General features: G+C 39.9%; 1 protein-coding gene and 1 long non-coding RNA gene across 4 annotated transcripts in view; both read right to left on the bottom strand.

Moving 5' to 3' along the window:
- Positions 1-23,639, bottom strand: part of bcas3 (BCAS3 microtubule associated cell migration factor) — a 237,606-nt gene that overhangs the window by 3,194 nt on the left and 210,773 nt on the right. For all 3 annotated transcript variants that reach the window (XM_082180488.1, XM_082180487.1, XM_082180489.1), the window contains exon 23: positions 18,683-18,850. In XM_082180488.1, coding sequence (XP_082036614.1) covers positions 18,683-18,850 — 168 coding nt within the window. The remainder of the gene's footprint in view (positions 1-18,682; positions 18,851-23,639) is intronic.
- On the bottom strand, positions 9,418-18,622 carry LOC309506679. The gene is made up of 3 exons (XR_014208888.1): positions 18,526-18,622; positions 10,916-18,490; positions 9,418-9,895 (listed from the first exon to the last, which is right to left on the bottom strand). It is a non-coding gene; the product is annotated as an uncharacterized lncRNA (long non-coding RNA).

Here is a 23,639-nt window from a genome sequence, read left to right as displayed (position 1 = left end):
ACCATCAGTGCTAGGGTCCTAAATATTTGTGGATATAAAGGACAAAGACCTGTTTTGGCACCGTGTGGAGAGTGTTATTCTCAGCATGATTTGTACTGTATATGTTGCGGATGTTACATGTTGTTAAACTTTGTCTATCGTATACAGTCACCGACAGCAGGGACTCATAACCGCTGAGATATATGCAGTGTTTTGAACATACATCAGAGGCAGAATGGCCGTGTCCATAATTTTTCCGTTTTTATCTGCTGTATACAGAACATCTCAAACACACACACTGTACGGTGCTAAAATGATAGCAGGGACTGGGTGGCCACATTCCCCCTGATGATTTGCGCTCGTGGGGGAGGAGAGGAGCTGTTTGTTTGCTTTGGTGCACATACCCCTGAGACAGGTGCTCGTAAATCCTGTTCTACAGGCTCAAAGCTAAAGAAGTGTGCCAGGGAAGACACGGTGACTCTGCTTTTCCTCGTGTGCCCAGCAGATAGCACAGGCACACAGTGTGGCAGAGCCCAAACCCGCTCGCATCATGTGGGCATACGGAGTAAATAAACACCGGTTAACTGATGCCACGCAGCGCTGTACTAATTACAGGCAGGGCGCAGATGGTCAGGGCCCACACCTGCACCGGAGAAATGTACTGTTGTGGACCGCAGGCGGTGTGTGTTTGTTTGTGAATCTGCATGTAAGGCAGAGAGCCAGCGGTGATAAGTTTCCGCTGGAAACTGTGCTCTTGGCCTTAGTGCAGTGTAAATAATGACGTCACACACTAGGGGTGAGGAGTATGACCAGAATCTTGTATCATGGTATGAGTAACTTCACAATTTTCTTGTTTTCACTGGAACTATATATATTCAAAAAATGCGTGAATAAAATCATTTTGTTTTATAATTCAGTAAATTTAAGTATTTAATTTACAGTAAAATCCAGTAAATTAAATACTTTAATAGTATAATTATATAGAGTACTAATAATTTGTAAAGTATTTAATTTACAGTAAAATCCAATAAATTGAATTCTTTAATTGTATAATTAGATAAAATACCATAATTTATATAAAAAAACACCCATATACACGTATATATACACACTTCAATAATATAATTACATGAAGTACTATTACAGTAAAATCCAATACATTTAATTTAATTAATTCGAGGATAATATGACATACCATTCATTTGTAAAGCATTTAATTTATAGTAATATGCAGTACTAAAATATTTTGACAAAATAAATGGTAGCTCATAAAATTATATAATTATTTTTCTTTTTTTTATTTGGATTTTATTTGATGGACGGAAATGAACAAAATAAAGGAATATTTGTCTTAAGTCTATATAAAATTATGAAAAATAAATTATAATAGAAACATCCAAGCAGTAGTACAAAAACAGCTATACATGCATACGTTATAAATTGGTTAAGTCACAAGTTTTAATTCATTATCTCTACCAGCAGCCTTCTCTTTTATATTAAACACTTATAAAATCAAACTCCTAAAACTCTTTCCTTGACTATATGCACATTACACGTACTGTGAAATTCTGTCTGTTTCTATTCCCTCTCACTGCAGGCATATGTCTGATCGTTGTGGGGCCCCTGCGGCTGCACCACCAGTGCCTGGTCCCCAGAAACCAGGCTCCAATATGATCAAACAGGCAGTAAACACCAGTCCAGCGTGGCACAGACATTTCTAGATCCTAGAACGCTGTTTGCTGTGGGTAACCAGCGCATGCTTACACGTTAGACTCACTCAGGGCAGAACACAACTCGGTGACAGAGAACATGCGGCTTGAGCGCAGCTCATTGAGGAGGAGTCAGCTGATCATTAGATGGAAACCAAACAGGATCAAAGCACAAAAAGAGCCCTTCATCAGACTGCTGTGCCAGTGTAAATGCCAATGAGAGAGTGGACCCAATTTGTGCCCCCATTATAAGGGGGAGAGAGAGAGAGAGAGAGAGGAGAGGGGAGGGGGGGTAAATGGGACAGAGGGTGTAACTTACTCTGATGTACACCCTTTAAGAGTTCAGGTTCTTGTTTGCACTTCAATCGTAGCGTGGACGCAGCTGCAGTTGATTAGCAGTCTCTTGTCATTCTTCTCTCCAGGTCATGTTTCTGTGCCTGACATGATAAATGCATGTGTAGGGGTGAGTGGAGCAGGGGCGGATCTACCGGGGTGCCAACTGCCACCCTAAGAAAAACTATTGCCACAGTGCCACTCCAGATTTATCCCAGTTTAAAATATTAATGTAACCAGTGTTTTCTGTACCATATTGTAGCAGCTGCACTTTAAATGTGATGACATAAAAAGATCTGCTGCATGGTTGCTCGCGCTCTGTATAGCCAACTTCATCAACTTCATCATCAAAAACACACAGCACAACCAGTGTAGACCAGTTCAGTTGTTTTTCCATTTATTCGTGAATCAGAAAATTAGAAAAATTTAATTCCATCGTGATAGTCATCATAGATATATTTGCCATCCGACTTAAAACCAATAACAAGATTCCAATCACAGAAACTAATAGCAGAGTTAGGTAAGAATCAAATCTTAATTAGAAAGACAAACCTTTCCTGAAATTTAAAATAATTATATACATAGATATTCAGAAAGTTGGCTGTTCTGGGTTGTTGCTCAAGTGTTGCTAGGCGGTTTCTAAGTGGTTTCTTGTGGATCAGATATTTCATGTGTTCTAGCTCAAGCACACCTGGTGCAACTAATGAAGCCCTTGATTAGTTGCATCAGGTGTGCTTGAAACAACAGCTGTTTTGCATATTTGTGCTGTTGAGGGATTTTATTCAGGAGGCTAAATCATTGATACTGCAGAAGTCATTAAAAGTTGCATTTTCAGTTGAATTTGGGGAAACCACTTGAAACATTTGTTGTGTTGAGCTATTTCGGTTACTTTTGTTTGATTTGTTCATTGCAAACAGCTGAAAGTATGTAAATGTTGCCAATAAACCTGATTCGCAATGGGGGTTGAATAATTTAAATTACAACTGTATATGGTTCATAGGGTGTTCGGCGTGACCTTCTGTAATGCCCACACATACAGACATCGGTTAAGAAGCATGAGAAGTCTTAAGTCTCAGTGATTTTGTTGATCTTAAACTTGAAGCACTAAAACTTGTGATTTTTATGTCTTCCAAGTAGACTGCATAATATTTATAAACTCTTCTTGAGATGATAGACCGACTCTAACGAGCTCATTTAGAATGTGTTGAAGTGTTTTATAGACAGTGTCTTGGTGCCCTGGATATTGATATTTTGTTATTAGGGGTTCAAGTGCCAAAGGTGAATTGGACCCCTAATGAATTTATGATGCTAACTGCAAATTCTAAACTATCAGCCATTTCAACTGAAAGACGAAGGCTGTGATATTAATGTTGTCCACAAGAGGAAGCCACAGGATAGGGAATCTTTTTAGCCTAATGTTTTTCTATCAGTTTCCAACCATTTGAATGGAAATAAATGCATCTATCCAGTTCATTTGTATAACTATGATATACTGTAAGTATAGTTTTATATAATTAGTGTATATAGAAATCTGTGGAATACTTACAGATCATTAAATATTTATGAAATAATTCTATTTGGGTCCAAGGAAAACGGTGTGCTTGATGAAACTCAATGCGCTAGAAATCTGGGATTTCTGTTTGATCACAACCTAAAATTTGATAAACATAAGTTCTGTTGTAAAATCTTTTTTTTTTTATCTTCATCTTCGCCAACTCTCTAAAATGAAACCTTTTTTAACCCAGAGTAACTTTCAAACAGTGATTCATGCTTTCGTAACAACTCATCTAGACTATTGTAATTCACTTTATATTGGTGTCTCTCAGTCTTCCCTCTCCCGTCTATAGACTCCTCACTGGGACCCGCAAGTATGAGTCGATCACCCCTATTTTATCCACACTGCACTGGCTACCTGTCAAATTTAGAATTGATTTTAAAATTGTATTATTTGTTTATAAAGCCCTCAACAAATTGGCCCCTCAGTACCCGACCGATCTACTCTGTCTGTACACTCCTTCTAGAACTCTGAGATCTAGTGATCACTGTCTACTCATTGCGCCTAGATCTAGACTTAAAAAACGAGGCGATCGCGCTTTTGCGACTACAGGCCCAAAACTTTGGAACAGGCTACCTCTCTACATTAGATTAGCTCCCTCTGTTTCCACTTTCAAATCTTCTTTAAAGGGGTGGTTGAGTATGATTTCACTTTTCTAACTTTAGTTAGTGTGTAATGTTGCTTTTTGAGCATAAACAACATCTGCAAAGTTACAACGCTCAATGTTCAAAGCAAAGGGAGATATTTGCTTTTAAAGAAATAGTTTTTTAAGGACTACAACAAATGGCTGGTTGGGACTACACAACATTCCTCCAGGGTTAGTGACATCACTAACCCTCAAATGTACATAAACCCCGCCCCCGGGAACACGCAGTCCATGTTGAGAAGAGGAAGAGTTGTTGTAGTCGAGCACATTTGTGAGTCAGCTCAAACTGTAGCATCCGTCTTTTCACATGCAATAGAAAATCACTCTGTGTGCATCTCACAACAGTTCCTATATGAGCGATTTATAGATTATCATGACAGAATATGCTAATTGAAGATAGTTAACTCCACGTCAGCAACATAAATTCATCAACTAACCATTCAGAGACGTCCTGTTGCATTCTACGTGTTGTCACTTCTTGAGTCTCTCCATCTTTGTCTGACTCCGTTTAAACATAAAAGGCAGAACAGTTTCTGTCATTTTAGTGTGTGTCTGCATGAGGTAATTGGAGCTGCTAACACATGAGCTCTTGAAACCCCGCCCTCTGTGTCGGGAGCAGCAGCATATTTGCATTTAAAGGGCCAAAACGGTGCGTTTTTGCTAACCCTCAAAAAGTGACAACTTTAACATGCTATATAAAAATATCTGTGGGGTATTTTGAGCTAAAACTTCACACACACACTCTGGGGTAGAGGTCTGCTACCCGACCCGAGCCCGACGGGTCCCGAAAAATGTGCGGGTTTCGGGTCGGGTTCGGGTTAATGTTTAATGAACAGCCTCGGGTTCGGGTTTGTAACCAAGAAAAACTAAATAGGCTATATATAGTTTGCGAGAGAGAAAGTACATGCGTGCGCAGATGTGCAATGTACATTGGGATGTACATCAATGATATAATATATAAATGATATAATGATAAAATAAAATAAATTATAAAAAAATTATATATTTTTTAATTTTATTTTATTTTTTATCATTATATCAATTATATCACAAAACTGTTTAGCGCATGTGCTACCGCTCTCGCGCACTATTTCAGTCATGAACCACGACATGGAAGAAGAGCGGGATCTCTTGGGTTGGTGGAAAAACAACAGCGGTGTTCTCCCTATACTGTCAAAACTGGCCCGTAGTATCCTCAGCATCCCTGCAAGTAGCAGCAGCAGCGAGAGAAACTTCAGTGCAGCTGGACTAACTTTCAATCAGAGGAGGACGGCGCTGAAACCATCAACTGTCGACGCCGTTCTCTTCCTTCATAACTCATACTGAGAAGGATATAGCCTATTTGTGTAAATAGTTTTGCAACACTGCGTGAACTTTTTAAAGTTTAAAGTCTGAGTTCCAGAGAAATGTGTGACTGTTACACCTGTTCGACCACAGCAAAGTTACATGATGTAAGTTTTGCAGAACTATGCCCCCTCTAGCGACAAGCGAAACTGCAACCAGACATAGCCAGGTGAGCGTGAACGCGCATGACGTCACGCCCAGTCTCAAATTCCGTCCCGAATCCCTCTTATTTATTTTACTGTACAGGATTATAGAGGCAATCGCAGTGATCAGAGAAGGGCTCATTCAGCCCATCAGGCAATTGTTTAAGCATGTATGGGTTAGAAAAACAGGTATTTTTAACATGAAATGTTGCGCATTGCACCTTTAAATGTGCTTTATAAATAAAGAAATATTGTATTGTATTTCACAGACCCCAATAAAACTATTTTTTTTTAAGTTGTCAGACATGGTTAAATATATTGCTGTCCATTAAAAATATTTGTATGTTTCAAGATAATATTTATTGTAAAAAAATTAAAAGACACACTTATTTACTATAGTGGTATGAATAATGAAACAAACACTTAAACTACAAGCATAAAGTTAGGCTACCCAGATTATAGAAATATATTATACAAATGAAAAGGTCCTTAAGATAAATGCTCCACATAAATAAGGTTTTGAGCTACAAATGATATCTTCACATACATTTGAAATTGTCCAGTGACATCCTATGACATGCAATTCATCTAAATTGAAATGTTGAATATGAGTCCAGACTTAAACCACATATTATTATGATCACATGCCTTACGACGGTAAACATTTTTATACAGTTCTTTCTCTTTTAATCTAACAGTAAGAGAAAGTAGTAGAAGAAATTCAGTTGCCCTTCTTGACACTTGTGTGTTGCTGTTGCCTGTTTCATTAAACCCTAACTTTCAGTGGAGATTCAAGATGGACTTTTCCAACTTGAATCAAACCACATCATAAGATACATTTCAGTTGGATTACTAATCATTTACAAGGGGCCATTGGTCCTTGGCCCCCGATGATTGCCATTTGTGGCTATATTTTGTTTTTAATTATAGTATACATGTAGAATAGATGATAGAGTACAGATTAAGTATGGATGATTGAATGCTTGCTGTCTTTGGTGTTGCCACCGCTCACATTCCTCAAGCCACGCTATACAATTTTTTCTAGGTCTGCCCCTGGAGTGGGGTAAGATGTGTCAGTCTTACCTCACTCAGCTGTGCTGCCTCCTTAAAGGGGTAATTCACTGCTGGCAAGACAGACTTTAAAAAAAATTCAGCTAAAGACTTAGATGCTAAAGAGCTATGAAGCTGTCAAAAGTCTGCTGGATGACACACAATTATGTGTTTTTTGCTGACAAAAAATGGGGATATCTGGATGCAGGAACCCGAGAAAGAGTACAAACTGTCCATTTGCATAATACCGGGGCATTGTTGCAAAACAAAACTGGTTGAAAATCTGCAAACTCTTTAATTTAGAAACTGTGCATAAATCTTTGTCACATGACCATTTATTTAGAATTGTATTTTATTGTATATTTAGAACAGCATATTATTATTATCTATATTATGTATATACATAGATTATAGATGAATTTCATACAATATACAGCTGCCGGTGATTGAGAGATCCAGGAAAAATGAATTAAGTGTGACGGAAAATGTATCAAGGTCCAATATGTATATATGTATGTGTATACAACTATGTAAATTATTTGGATAATAATAATAATAACAATGACAATAATTTATTATTATTATTTTTATTATAACAACAATTATAATATGACTGTCTATAATAATAATACATCTGAATTATTATTATTAAGAATAAATGTCTGTACTCAATCATAACTTGGATTCCCCATTGCGCACAAAAAGAAATACATAAATACAATATTTATACCGACACATTCTGGTGCACACACAATCACTCTCACACAATCACTATCTCTCTCTCTCACACACACACACACACACACACACACACACACACACACACACACACACACACACACACACACACACACAGTTGATAGTTATTTCACAGCCCCTCTGAGATTATCACTCAAATGTAAAGCTGCCATTAAGAGAGTCATCCTCGTAAAAAGGTGTGCATTGGCAGCTGAGGGGCATTGTGAGTGTGTGTATGGGACAACATTACTCTGACAGGACCTCATCCTGTATCCAGTTTACTCATTCTGTCTAGGCTATTAATAGTCACGTGTGTGTGAGTGACCCTTTCCGGACTGGAAGCAAAGTCCAGTGCCAAACTGACAAGACCCTATCAGAGAGGATGGAAGGCAAGAACTTCAATCATTCAGCCCAGCTCACATGTGATAGTCTCCATTTTTCATGGTAATACAGAATGAACTTTCAAGAGCGGTGCAGGTAAAGGTGGCTGGCCTCCATTGTGCTTTCAATTACATATAATGAAAACCTACTGTAACCTCTGCTGCCCTGGCACATACCATCCTCCAGCAAGGGCACATTTCTCATTTACTCATTAGAACCAGAGCCGAGTTACTGGTGGAGGCCAAAGTGATGCGTGTGAGGGATCAGACATCCTCTCTCTGCATGCAGACGGCCTGGAGGCTAAACGTAAGACAGACCAAACAAACTCTTTCACTTCATTATCATTTCACAGAAAGTGCTTTTCATTACTATCGACCACTCTAACAACTGCCTAGCAACACCATAGCAACCAGCAAGAATTTTTTTTTTCCAGAAAGAAATCTAGTGAGTGTAGACTAAAAAGTAGGACTGTGACAGACAGCAATATGAGTTATGAATGATAAAACATACAGTCCTAAAAAATTCATCACATTTATGAACACGACCACACTCTCAGATGTCACTTTGCCGCCGTGTTTCTAACTAGAACACAGTGAGTTTAGTGCGTGTCGAAATGAAAGCATATTCATGTTCCTGCATGTAATGTCCGAACTCAACGAGGCTCTAGTGTAGCATTACCACAGAGGTGTGAATGACTCTCCACACATACACTTATAGGTTTAAATGATTCATTTTTTCTTCTCGGATATACTCTTTCCTTTCACTGAAATAATGCGAAGGTGACGGATGAGTCGGAAGAGCAAGAGAAAATGTTTCTAGGAAATGTGAGAGGAAACGTTGTTCTCGGACACATGATGCTAACGTCTGCCGTGTCTAATACAACAGTGGCTCAAACTATTTCTACAAACACAGAATACAAACTAGATTTTTACTTTTACTGGTTTCCATTGATTTTCATTTGAATACACCAATCAAAAGTTTGGGTAGTAATGTTTTGTCTCTTATACTCATAAAGGCTGATTTTAATTGATCAAAAATAAATTAATAAATTTAAATTAAAACAGTAATATTGTTGATTTATATTACAATTGAATTCCTGTGATGGCAAAGCTGAATTTTTAGCATCATTACTCCAGTCTTCAGTGTCACATGATCCTTCAGAATGCTGATTTGCTGCTAAAGAAACATTTCATATTATTATTATTATCAATGTTGAAAACAGTTATGGTAAATGGTAAATGGACTGCATTTATATAGCGCTTTCACAGACCCAATGGCCACCAAAGCGCTTTACAATATTGCCTCACATTCACCCATTCACTCACTCATTCATACACCGACGGCGGTGTCAGCCATGCAAGGCGATCCAGCTCGTCGGGAGCAGCTGGGGTTAGGTGTCTTGCTCAAGGACACCTCGACACTTGGTCAGGTGGCACCGGGGATTGAACCACCAACCTTCCGGTTTGTAGACAATCTACATGAACCACTGAACCACTGCCGCCTCAGTTGCGCTGCTTAAAATTTTTGTGTAAGCCGTGATATGTTTTTTTTTACAGGATTATTTGATGAATAGAAAGTTAAAAAACAGCATTTATTTGAATTAAAAATATCTTCCATTAAAAATTGATTTGCCATTATAAATGTCACTTTTAATCAAATTAATGCATCCAAGCTAAATAAAAAAATTAAACTTAAGTTCATTTATTCAAAAAAATTATAGACCCCAAACTTTTGAATGGCATTTTCTGCATTTGCAGTGCTTATGGGATTGTATTTCCCTCATTACAGTAAATGTAATTTTGTTTTAGTTTTTTTCAAACTTCAAATCAAAGTTTGAAATGTTGTGACTCACCTTGGAGCTGGTTGGCTTGTATCATGCCTTAGAACTCTAGCATGAAGAATCTCTATGGAAAAAAAGGGGAAAACACTTCCAGGGGCAGTCGAGCTGAAAATTTGGGGCGTGCACTTTATAGGGACGCTTGCCTTAGCAACACCACTAATGACTTTCAAACGACTTCTTTTGTAATCCACAATACAACTTTAACATCATAGGATGTCCTGTTACTTTATCCTCTACAGTAAAAGACCTGGGTGTTATACTCGATTGCAACCTGTCTTTTGAAAATCATATTTCTTATGTTACAAAAACAGCCTTTTTCCACCTTAGAAACATTGCTAAGCTACGTAATATGCTATCAGTTTCTGATGCAGAAAAGTTAGTTCATGCATTCATGACCTCGAGACTGGATTACTGTAATGCTTTATTAGCTGGTTGTCCTGCATCCTCAATAAACAAGCTACAGTTAGTCCAAAATGCCGCCGCTAGAGTTCTTACGAGATCAAGAAAATATGATCATATAACACCGATTTTATCATCACTGCATTGGTTACCTATAAAGTTCCGTATTAATTACAAGGTATTGCTACTGACTTATAAAGCCCTAAACGGCTTAGCTCCAGTCTATTTAACGGATCTTCTATCGCCCTATAATCCATCGCGCTCTTTGAGATCACTAAATTCAAGGCTTTTGGTCATACCTAGGATATCCAGAACCACCAAAGGAGGGAGAGCATTTTCACATTTGGCTCCAAAACTCTGGAATAGTCTTCCTGATACTGTTCGTTGCTCAGACTCGCTCTCCCAGTTTAAAACTAGATTAAAGTCGCATCTCTTCAGCCAGGCATTCATATAATCCTACAGTTCAAACTACAATCCGGCCTCTATCCAATGCCAGAGGAGAACTGGCCCCCGACTGAGCCTGGGTTCTCCCAAGGTTTTTTTTTTCTCCATTAAGGCACCTGATGGAGTTTTAGGACACCATTAGGTCACTTGATGGAGTTTTTCGGTTCCTTGCCACTGTTGCCTTTGGCTTGCTCAGTTGGGGATATTTTGGGGATATTTAATTTAATTTTATCAATCAATAAATTCCTCTTGAAACAAACTTTGTTGTATTATTTTAATTTAATACTGTGAAGCTGCTTTGATGCAATCTGTATTGTGAAAAGCGCTATACAAATAAACTTGACTTGACTTGACTTGACTTAATCCAATTGGTTTATTTGAACTGGTTCTGAATAGTATACAGTGATAGCAAACTTTTCAAATGTGCTAAATGGCCAAAACGTGGCTAAAATCCATTAAGATAAACACAACTGATTCTTAATTTATTGCACGGGCTACAAGTAGACCACAGCCTCTGAATAAAAACCCAAGTCAAACAAAATCACTCAGATTCTGCCAGCATTAAGAAGGTCTATTACTGCTTGCAGAGTAATTGGTTAAATAGTTGCTTAAGGCGCAGGTCTCAAATTTAAGCCAGTGGGATGGAAGGCTCATGCCATTTACAATTACAAACCACTCAGGCTGGTGGCTTAATTTGAGTTTTGATTCAATTAGTTGATTTAATTGCTGTCCATATTGCTTTATGTCTCTTTGATTGATGGGCACGGTCAGCATGACGGCCGTGTACGCCATGCCAAGCATCTTGAGATGTGGGGCCAGTACACACACACACACACACACACTGATGGAGTGAGGTTCACTAAAGCCCTGTAGCCCAAGGAGGAATCCTGCACTCAGCTGGTTTTTCAGTGAAAAGCACCATTGCTCACTCACTCACTCGCCCCGAAGCTCAAGCTCGCACAAGCTCACCAACACCACACCGGATGACGCCGCTTTAAATCTGAGCTTTCATCTACCAGCCACAAACACATTAGAAAATAAACAGCAATGCATTTTCTGCTTTGCATAATTGCCATTTTGCTTTGCATTAGTCAGATCATCACTAAGCAATTAAATAATAGTGCTAAATGATGTTGTCCTCTTTGAGCGCACGATCACCTGAAAATGCCGGAACGCCTCTAGAGGAAGAAAGAGAGAAAATGTTTATTCACAGCACTGAGAGAGGCGTGTGTGAGTGCTTTTCTAAGTGTGAGGCCATTAGAGCACTGTGTGTGTGTGAAAAGGAGGTAGCGGCACAGGCAGTGACAGTCACACTCTCCCTCCCTCACTTGCTTCACGTCCTCTCTCCTCTTTTCACTTTCCTGGAAAGTGCTGCAGTCAGGTCAGTGATCTCATATCGGTGCGGAACGTTAGCGCTGTAACGCCTTTCAACTGCGCCTTCAAGAAACCCCTCCATTATGTCCTCTATCACTAATTCATGCAACCTCTTTTACTGATATATATACAGCACACGTGTAGATGTGAAAGGAGAGGAAGGGAGAGTTTGCCAGAAAGGAGAGAAGAAAAGAGGAAGGTAAATGTGGTATTGAATAATGAACTCTTCTTCATACTCTTGAGAGGCTAAACACAGTAAATGCCTTACGAGTCCGGATCAGTTGTGGAATCGCAGCTCAGAGCAGGCCTGACACGCAGCATGTCTCACCGACACCTGCCTCTTGCTTCCATTTGTGGCGGTCTCAAATGCCTGACGCTTTCGTCATGTTTCACCAACACCATGTCTAGACATCCTGGAACATCTTTTAAAAGTGCTCATTCCACCCCCTCAGCTGTCTCGCTTTCTTTCTCTCTTCTTTCTTTCCGAGCCGCTATTTTCTGACTGTCGCTCCCTTGAGCGAGCTGTTAAGTGCAGTCTCAAAAAATCTCACAAAAAGCCCATTTACTGCAAGCTTCAGTTTCTACCCTCAGTCCAAGCTTCTGTCCCTTTCTTTACTGTCTTAGCAACTAGTTTGTAGGCTAGAAGAACAGTAAGGAGAGAAAAAAAAAGAAGCAGGGGATAAATGCTAAAATGATATCCAGGCCCAATGTGTCACTGACGGATTGGGGCGGAGAGAGAAAGAGAGGCTCTGAATGCAGGAACTCTTCTTCATCGTTTCACCCTGTCGCTGCACATTACTCTCAAACCCTTGGTTGAACTGAAGAGACTGACCATGGGATGAATGGGTGAGTGCTGAAGGGAGGAAATAATGATTGTGTTCCTGTTTTCACACTTCATTCCCCTCCTGGCCACCTCACCATGCAGCCATGCACTAATACCACCTCACTTTCTACTGTCTTTTATAGTCCAACACTGGAACTGACCTCTTTTTTTATTCTCTCTCTCTCTATAAAGCTATGTGCTATAACCACAGAGATATCTGTATTTGTGTTCCCCATCTCAGAGAGTGTAAGTAACGATGTCAGCTACAGCTGAGCTCAACATCAGGGTCAATGGCACAGTATAAATCACTGAGAGCTGCAGGCCCTATCTTCAGCAACAGCTCCACAGGTCAGATCAACACAGCATGCAGAAATGGACCTAATATTCCTATGATCGCGCCTGCCCTGGAAGAGTGTGCTGGAAGAGAGGCCGTTTAAAAAGGGGTAGATTAAATATAAGTAAGATTTAAATGACATATGGCTGTATTTTGGAGCAGGAACACTTACCAAACTCACATGCACCAGGCGTTTCAGAGCAGCTATACAGTTCTACCTAAGCTACAGTCTTTCAGCGCAACTTCATGGTCCAGCACACTTCCACTGAGGAACTTTGGTTTGGCAGGAGATTGAGCAGACCCAGATTAGCGCTGGGCTTGTTTATGCAATCCATCGTCCGTGCGCTGCGTATAGGTGGCGGATGATTGATTAGCGCAAACTAAGTCCTTTGCACGGCGAGTGACTGGGCTGCTGTGCTTTCAGCTGTGTCTTGTTGATCCAGTGATGGTTATCGTGCCACATTAAAATGAGCCATGACATTAAGATATGGAACGGTCTTTCTGATAATAGCTAACGATTTGGCAAAAAAATACTTGTGTGAGTTAGTCCAATTTAAACAGGGAATATTACTGTTATTAACCAGGTAAGCAAACAATGGCGGTTTTTCAGTAAGCCAGTGTGGATCTACACCAATGTACACAGGGATAATCTGCTATATTCCATTACAGTACCTGGAATAATGACATATTATGTATATCACCAACTCAAAGCCTGTTTGATTCGTGTTCATGCCTAATTCTCAATCAAAACTACATTTTTCTGTTAGCATGAATGATATATACAGTAGCGGGTGAGGATCATTCTGTGTTAGCATTAGCACAAACATTAAAATTTACGTTAAGTTCAACATAAAGCTTTAGAGACCCGCTGTTTAGACATCAGCTTCGTCAGTCAGCAGGGAGACATTCACATTTCTGCACTGATTTAGGGTGGAAAATCAGCTGACTTCAGCAGGAATTAATTAAAACAGTAAAAATGTTTGAGCTGAGAATACTACATTCTATTAATAGCTGAACATATAATCATATTAGCCAAAATATTAAATAAACAAAACCGCGAGTGCTTGCAGACTTTCTGAATGACGTCATTCCTGTGCGTCATTAATTTCTGTGCGTGAGAGTCAACTAATAACTAATCCCTGGTCAGATAATTAACTCAACCATAAAGCCAGTTCAAACAGAACCTGACAATTTTATCAACTTAAATTATGACAACTAGTGTGCAACGGCTAAAATAGTAAGTGATGAATGTTTTGATGACTTTGGAGAGGTTGGAAAACAAACATCCTGCTTCTTTCACGAGTGCTAACAGCCAATCGAAAGGAAGACAGATTTTTGGCGCCCTGGAGTGTCTGGCCATTGGAGAAGTATGTAGAGACGAGTGTTACTGGCGGATGTAAGTGCATTGTTCCTAGTTTCGTGACAAAAGCTCTAATCATCATAAGTTCAGCCGGTCACAGTTCAGTCAGCTCAGTGGTGGTCACAGCATGTATGTGTCCGTTTATGTTGGGAAAACTATGCTCACGTAAATGTGTTCTTTCTTTCACCAGGTTCCATGTATGACTGTTTTAAGCGGAAGGCATGTAAATGCTTCAGTAATGAAGCTTTAGAGTGCATGACAGTGTTGGGAGGCTACTTTGAAACTGTAGCTTGTGACTAGATATTCATAAATGAAAGCAATTCAACTACAGTCAAGAAAGAGAGTCTTTGTCTGTGGATTTATGCTATTTTCCAGAGTCTATGTACGTGTTTCGCTTTGACAGTAAAGATGTGCCCAGAGGGTCGAACTGAATATTCAAGGATGAAGATGAATAAGAAGAGGAAAGAAAGAGAGGGTGCTTGAGAGCTGTCGCTAACATCCTCTTCACAATGAAGCTATTGTGGGATCTCCATCAAGAGCACAAAAACCCATCGGCCTTAATCATCTTAAAAGAACACATATATTTGGTTCAGTAGAGAATAAAGGGAAATCCTTTCAACTTTCACACTGCCATTCAGAATAAACAAGCATGCATTCAAATGTCTAAATCAACGAAGCAGCAAATACACCATATCAGCATTGATATGTACATTACAAGTCATGACTACATTACTGGGAACAATGGGAATCTCAGTTAGGGTAAAATCATTTAACTTGAAACACTAAATTTGTAATAAAACTAGATTTAATTAAAACTAATTTAAATAACTGAACCAAAGCACAAACAGCAGTATAGTATACTAAATATTTCACACACAAAAAAAGAGAAATGTGCACAAAGAATCAAAATGAATCAGTGAATCATTTTTCAAACAGTGAACCAAATGAATCTAAAACAAATCAAACGTAAAAGAAAAGTTTTGCTGCAGCATTTTGTTTAAAGGCAGACAACGTATTAGCATTATCAAATTTTTAAGAGTCATGTCTACATCACTACTACTTTCTGAGAGCTCTGTAAGGCCGATGGGGGTGCTCACAGTGCTCTAGGCTTAACGGGGAAATAGATATAAATGTGTTTTTTGGGGCAGCTGGAGTAATGAGGAATGACAGAGACATAATCCCTGTGTGTAACCTCAGTAAACACTGGCAGCGGTGGTGTGGGGAGGGCAGCCGCGGCTGACAGGGTTGAGCCCTGTCCACTTCCCCCTGCTTAAATGGAATTTACGTTGGGTTAGCACCAATGAGAAAAATCTAATTTGCAACTTTATGCCGCTGGCTGAAATCTAATTAGAAGATTTCAAGAGTTTTCTCTTACATTCCATTCTGTTATGTTAGGAGCCTTGTGTTACGGTAAATAGGTAGTCTTGGATCCACTCCATAATACCTGCATGGGAAGAAATTCCCAGCTCGCAATGAAATTTCCCAATTTCATCGATGGTCAGCCAGGCAAGAGTGGGAAAACCGAGGACTGGAGGAAGTGGATGGATGGAATGAAACATGGAGAAGTAGTTAGTGACTGATAAAGAAGAAGAAGAGTCAGAGATGTCCCCTGACGCTACAATGCTCTTGTGAAGAAGTGCCTGTGCGTGAGGAGATGCTAAGTGTCGAACCATCTGCTTTGGACTCTTCAAAGAAGCTCCCGGGCTGAACCTGCCTTCTTAAATGGGGCGTCCCACAGCTACAAAGAAAGCTGGTCAGGTATTACAAATGCAGATGCACTGGCTCACAACTCAACGACTCAATCCCACACTGCTTTACAACCGATCAGATAATTCGCTCATCAGCCAAAAAGTCATGTCTTGATGGCAAACTTTATTCTGTGAAAAGCCTAAGAATAGTGTTATGGCACTTACATACCAGAGCAGGGGTTTTCAAACTGGGGTTTGGGGAGTTTAGAGACCAATGAATAAATAAATAAAAATAGCATTACTCATAATAATGATTATTTACCAAAATCACACAGTAATATATATAACATGAATAGAAAATTAAACCCTTTTTTTTTTTTATGTATTAGTTTCCAAAATGTATTAAGTAGTACAACTGTTTTCAATATTGATAATAAGAAATGCTTCCTGAGCAGAAAATCAGCTTCTTAGAATGATTTCTGAAGGATCATGTGACACTGAAGACTGGAGTAATGGCTGATGAAAATGCCATCACAGGAATAAATTATATTTTAAAAAACATTAAAATAAAAATCAATTATTTTAAAATGTAATAATATTTCACAATATTAATGTGTTTACTGTATTTTTGATCATATAAAAGCAGCCTCAGTGAGAATAAGATACTTCTTTTAAAAAACTAGTGTTTCAAAATGTTCACATTTGAAAATTTGATGCCAATTCGATAACATTTTCTTAACTTTTGGTCACATTGCCTTCACAAATACTCAGTTTTTTATTTAGATGTACTATGTCCATTAAAATCAACAAATTCAAAACATTCTTTTACACCCTGTCAAATTTAGTCGAGATATAAACACACGTGCACATGAATCTTGCAAGCCTTTTCACAGAACAAGAGTCGCCATCTAGACACAACCCAGACACGACCCATGACAACAAATGAAGAGGGTCCTTTGGATGACTATAGGGTAATTACCAATATTCGGCCGTTACTCTCAGCACTTACTGCCACATTAGGCGGTACCTTCAACAAAGACCCAAATGGGAATGGCTTGATCTCTTAATGTCTGGCACTGATTCTTAACTGCAGCCGGACGTCTGGGTGAAAAAGACACAGACTGACATAACCAATGGCTAGTGCTCATCAGAGGCTCCAGCACCCTGTCCCCCACCACCATGCTGCTTATTTAGAGCCTCTCGCCGCAATCCATTTTTCGTCCGTACTCTGGGTTTCCTGCTTCAGGAGATGCTTAACGTTACATTCATCCGCCAGCCCGTGGGGCCAAAAGTTGAGAGTAATGTGATCAGTAATGAATTTTGTGTTACATTAGGCTGTATAAATGGACGGACAAGCGCAGACTACAAGTGTCCGGGAGTCGGGCTTAATCTAATGATGCAAAAATAGAGACAGAACCAATTATGGAGAAGGCCAACTCGGTGCTGCTGCAGGGACTGCAAATGAATAGGTACAAATCAAATTAGTGCCTAATAGACGCGCTACGAGAGAGGGCCAGTCGATGCTAAATGCATTAGGGCCTTGTGACCTCGCTGCTCCAAGCAGCGGCGTCCAGGATCCAACCTCCATCTTCCCCAGATATCAAAGAAAGTCTTGTTCAGACGAGGGGGAGGGCCGGAGAGCAGCAGCTTCCTAAATGAGTTAAACATTTGGATTGTCAAGAGTGGCAATTTCCCCCCTCATTTCGCTCTGTCTCTCCTTCAATGTGAATGACCTAATTTGTTATTGTAAAACCTCTGAAATGTGTCTTTTCCAAGATCTGTACAAGAAATCACGTAAATACGCCAGGACGTATTCTTATCTAAGCGTAATTCAAACAGGATTGAGGATCAGTAACTGATTCACATAGTCACTGGAGGTATTAGCAAGAGCAAATCGAACAAAATAGGGTTTACCACTTTAACTTCCGAGGGAGTTAGTTTGCCTTTGGACTTAATGAGCTACTAATGAGAACAAACTTGGGTAATGAAAAGGAAAACTAATACCCGAGTTATCATTGCATATTCAAAGTTCTTCTTTCAAATACATAATATAATTTTAGACTTACCTTCATTAAGATATTTAGAAAAAATATGACTTTCATTATTTGGACAAAAACAGTTATTCAAACATCACTCAAAATATCTTATTTTGTGTTCCACAGAAGAGCGAGTCATACAGGTTTTGAACGACTTAAGAGTGAATAAATGATGACAGAATAAAAAAAAAAATTTTTTTTTTTTTTTTTTGTAAATCTTTGACGTTAACTGTTGCTTTTGAGGGTGTTATCTTACATTCATTGCCTACACTGGAAAAAAAAATGGTGTAAAAATAACTTTTACTCTGATATTACTTGTTAATTTCACAAATAATCGCAAAGAATAGACAATAACGCATTAAAATAAATGGGAAATTTTGAAAGATTAAACCTATTCTAAATGTAAACTAATTTGTAAAACGTACTTTACAACAACAACAAAAAAACATGTTTTTTGTGTCTTGCATTAGTGCACCCTTATCATTAGTGAAAGTGTATGTGCTCACCTGTCCCAGAGCCTACAATGTCTCTGCTGGGCGACTCAGACATTGCATCTGCCAGCCTCTCCTTCAGGCCCTCTTCCGTTGCTTCCACAGAGGACATGTGACGCAGTCCGAAACTCTCAGGCCAGCTGCCACACACCTCCAGCAGGGTGACACTGCGGTCAAACATGCCTGCCAGAGAAAAAACGATAGAGAACAACAGTTCAACATTTTGACTCACACTGCATTAAAGCTCATTACGTTATTAAGTTAATTTTATCACTGCAAACTGCATTGTTTCTGTCCTTTATGATTTTTCTGTCCTTTATTGTATGATATCTATGTTAAGAATAACATCGTGCTGGCTTGAAAACAATTCTGTAAGTCTGAAGTCATAATACATAATGAACCTGAAAAGTGTCTACGGCCATTCTGGTGTAACTCGGAGGTCATAAACAGCTATCTGTGTTTCATCTGGCACACATAGCAGCTCAAGCCCCAGCCGAGCCCCTCTGCCTTCCTCTGACAGGGATAGCGAAGAGGAAATGACTGACCCCTGAGAAACATCACTGTGGGCCAATATGACTTCAAACAAAAACACTGGGCTCATTTTTTTCCAGCAATAAGCACCTAGGCCAATAAAATAGATATTGCATAAGGAGGGGGGTGTGAAGGAAGCACAGTTCGTCTGTCTCCCATAACGCTGCATTTCAGACAGTGGCATTACCGGGGTGTCTTTCTATAACAGATACCTGCTGCATGAAATACAGCTGCTTTATCTGAACGGCCTATAGGGAGACCCTTTGATCTGCAGGCCAACGGTTATCTGGCCTTGTCTGGCCTCCCCTGCAAACCCTCAGCCACACTCGAGGCCACTGACAGGCGCTAATGTGCGGCGAAGAGAGGAGCGCAGGCGGCCGGTGGCGCAGAGCTGATATGGAGGCAAGAGGCCTGCAGTTATCTGCTGTAAAACACCAGCCCGGCCAGACTCACAGACAGCAGATAACTTCATACCACTTCATAAAAAGCTGTTTGTCCTGTGTCTGCCATTGACTCCTCAAAGCACTGAAATCGCCAGTCAACAGGCCTGCCATCAAAGCAGCTTCCTGCAGGATGAGTGGGAGTGGCCACCGCACACGCTGCTACAACCAACGGCTCTGAATGTCTCCAAGATACTACATACTATATATATATATATACAAAAATATATAACAAAATTAATTTTAAAAAATTGTATCTAAACTGCTTACTGGTCAGCAACCTGTCAGGGTCACTGAACTGTTGAAAGTCACATAATGCACTTTTAAACGAGTTTGGGAGGCTGGAGAGCGCACCTCTGTGAGCGTTATTTTAAAGCAGTCCAACAGCTGAAGGGGAACGGCACAGAGGATGTGGGGTCAGAAGTTCATTCTCACCAATAGGGAAGATCTCTTCATCAGAATGGCTGACAGCCGCCACAGCCCACATTCCACATTATTCACACCCGTCAGAGCTCAGCCTCACCAATTCAATAATAAAAAGCCTGCCGCAGGTTCTGGGTGAGACAAAAGGCCTGAGCCGACCCACGTAGATCCTCGCGTGCTCCTCTCACTTTTAATTCTTCACTTGGAAATCCTGTCTGAACCACTGAGGTATGAGGACATGATGTTAACATTTAACAGGAAGGAGGAAAAAAACAACATGTTTTTATCATCATAAAACCTATGTTGGTTAGTGGTCTCCTAGATGTTGGCGACCGCAGGACTACTTATCTAATTTTTGAGATTTTCTTTATTTAGTACAGAGAACATTCACTTGTCAGCCTTGAGTTACAGCATGTTTACACACATTATCCTGTTTCTGGGCTACAAGGGGCACCGGAGAAGCGCAAACACCTAAAAAAACAGCAAAGGTGGGACTAATTCAATTAGGTTTTATTAAGGGGCCATAAGTGAAATTGAGCTAACAAGCAATTATCCCTAGGAAAGTGTGTTAGACTTGTGTAATGTTGGTCACTTGTATCGAAAAACAAACAACCTTCTGATGGAAAATGGGCAGTGTGTAAATCACGGGTTGTCATTTGTTCAAGGCGGCATCTGCTCGGACTGCCTCTGCCGAGAAGACCTCCACCTTTTTTGGCCTTTTGCCGCTTTTATTTATAAGAGAGTAGAGAGAGGACAGGAAATGATAGGGAGAGAGAGGTGGATCAGAAACAGGAAGTGCCCACATGATCTACATACTTTATGTTTTGGAGCATGTGTGCTAACCACGGTCACACAATAAAAAAAAAACTCTCTTTGTTTTTCTTAGGTGAATGCACTTCTTACACAATAAACAAACTTTACTTAAAAGTAAAAGCTGACTTTTACTGAAAATAAGATAAATGTTTAATAGTATATAATTGATATTACTGCTACTACTAAAATGAACTCCTACAATTTTGGTGATGACTCACAAGTTACTTAAAAGTAAAACTTAAAAAAAAAGAATAAAAAAAAAGAATAAAATAAAAAAGGAATGTGTTTTAAGGAATATTTCCCCCTAAAATGAAAATTCGGTCATAATTTACTCACCCTCATGTTGTTACAAACCTGTATGCGTTTCTTTCTTCTGTTGAACACAAAATAAAATATTTTGAAGAATGTTGGTAACCAGACAGTCGACAGTAGCCATTGACTTCAATAGTTTTTGTTCCTACTATGGAAGTCAATGGCTACCGTCAACTGTCTGCTCAGGTTTGAAACAACATGAAGGTGAATAAATGATGACAAAATGTTTGGGTGAACTATACCTTTAATAGTATATTCAATAAGTATAACTAACAACTACTAAAATCGATGACCAAAATTTTGGTAGGAAAGTAGCATGGCCAGAGTGCAGCCGAGGCCTGTGGTTAGTCAAGTAAACTTTACTATCAGCTGATTATGGCCTTGCTCGAGTGAGTGTCCTCCTCGAAGAGATCAAGCCATCCAACTCTCCTGATAAGAGTGACACTGGGCACTCGTGCCGGCTTTATTTCCATGCCCTCCAGCTCCTCTGTGTGCACCCTGCTTTCACTGGCTCTCAATCAGAGACCACTTTAAAGTGCCACTGGTATACAGACACACACAGCATCAACGACTCCTAAAAGCCAGACTGACAGTGCTGCAGACGAGCGCACCACAGCTAGAGCGATACAGACCCAAAAGCTGCCAGAAGTGTTTAGCAGCGATGTGTGAGTGTTAATGTAGATGTAAGCTCCGAGGATTAGCAGTCAGATAGATGGCCATAAGGAAGTTTTTCCCGCACCTCCAAGGCCCCCTTTCCTCATTACATTACACTGCCTTTTAAATCATTTACTCCCTCGCTCTCTCTTTTCACTCTCGCTCTTTAGCTGTGAGTGTGAGTAATCCCATCAATACTCTCGCCGGGCTTTTACGCTCTCTTTCACACAATGGATTCCGGCTCACTCAAGCCACGGCACTCTCCACCCCGCTCAAAAGCCAGGTCGGCAAACTTAGGCAAACAGAGCGCCGTCTGACAATTAGCCTTAAACCTTTAATAGCGAAGCGAGCAACGCGTCGTGTGTGGCACCGGCTGCAGCTCCTTAAATTGTCAGTGTGAAAGTGTATTCAGAGACATTGTGTCTCCTATTCATAAAAACAGCTTTATTCATTCCATGGGTGTGAAACGGCTCTTCCTGCAGGAGGGGGATAAAAAACCAGGGTTAAATCCGTGATAATGCCACTAAGAGTTATGATGACCTGTTGTCTTCACAAAAGGGCTGTGAAATGATCATAACGCTGGATCAGAATGCACCCATTGAGCCCATCTGGATTAGAAAAACCTGCCTGGGCTCCTAAACACCTTTAATAGATTAAGAGAAGCCTATGTCTTTATGTATTCATATGCTCTGCCCTTTGTATTCTCCTCCTTTAATTATATATGGTTTCAAAACACCTATTCATTCAGCTGAGAGATGGGATAGAGAATGTGCAGAAACAGGAAGCCAAAAACTCAACTAGTACATCTGGCATTAACATGCATTTTTGGTGACAGGACTGTAAAGCGGATCAAAAATATGAACTGTTTTCAACATTGATGATCATAATAAATGTTTCTTGAGCAGAAAATCAGAAAAGTTCAGTATTGCCATCACAAAATAAGACATTTGAATGGTAGTGAATGCATTCTTCTTTATCTGATTATACTTGAAATGTATTGGAGTGAATGTAAATCAATTTGGGGGAAAAAATATCTGGGTGAAATGCATGGTAATGCCACGTTGTAAAGGAGGCCTGAGATACAACACTAGAAATCAATGTCCTGAAGAATATATTATAAAGTATATATAAAATGAATATGTCACTACTGAGTTTGGATATACATGTGTGTTTAAACCAGTGTCAGATTACAAAAACATACAGCAGCTTTCACAAGCCCACATGCGATATTGAGTACACAGGTGCAGTGTGTGTCTTGCTAATGTAGAAAGGATCCATTGCATTGATGATTAAAGCAATAGGGGTAATGTTGTGATTGGTAAGGGTATCATCAGTATCAAACCCACTGGTTTATATAGGGTCCACTTCACCTTTTACCTTCCATAAGAGCGATTCCTGGCAAAAGTGGGGCTGCTGAACTCGTACCATCCACCTCCATTTCCAAGTTCAAGCCACTCTTCTCATTAGTTGCTCTCAGAAGCCCTCAGAACCCCATAACTCAACATCAAACGTCAGCATTAGCAAACGGCATAGCTGCTCCAGCCTCTGCGGTTCTCGCTTGCTGTCCGGGAAATAAACGAGGGCAGAAACGTGTGCGACCTCGCTTGGGACAACACTGCTGTGTGTTTCTCTTTTCTTGTTCCTTTGCTTCCAATTGAGAGCCGCGGGACCACGTTAATAATGAAGAGCGCCGCGGCCCCAGCAATGATTAAAGGAGAATGATACGCTTGACGCAGAGCAGACCCTGCAGGGTGTGTTTGCTGACAAACTGGTTCGCTTTCTGACAGCTCGGGCGAGAG

This window comes from Leuciscus leuciscus, assembly GCF_965113295.1.
Source record: "Leuciscus leuciscus genome assembly, chromosome: 9".
In the NCBI taxonomy this organism is placed as follows: domain Eukaryota; kingdom Metazoa; phylum Chordata; class Actinopteri; order Cypriniformes; family Leuciscidae; genus Leuciscus; species Leuciscus leuciscus.
Note: the sequence above shows the minus strand (reverse complement) of the source record. Positions and strands in the feature narration are given on the sequence as shown.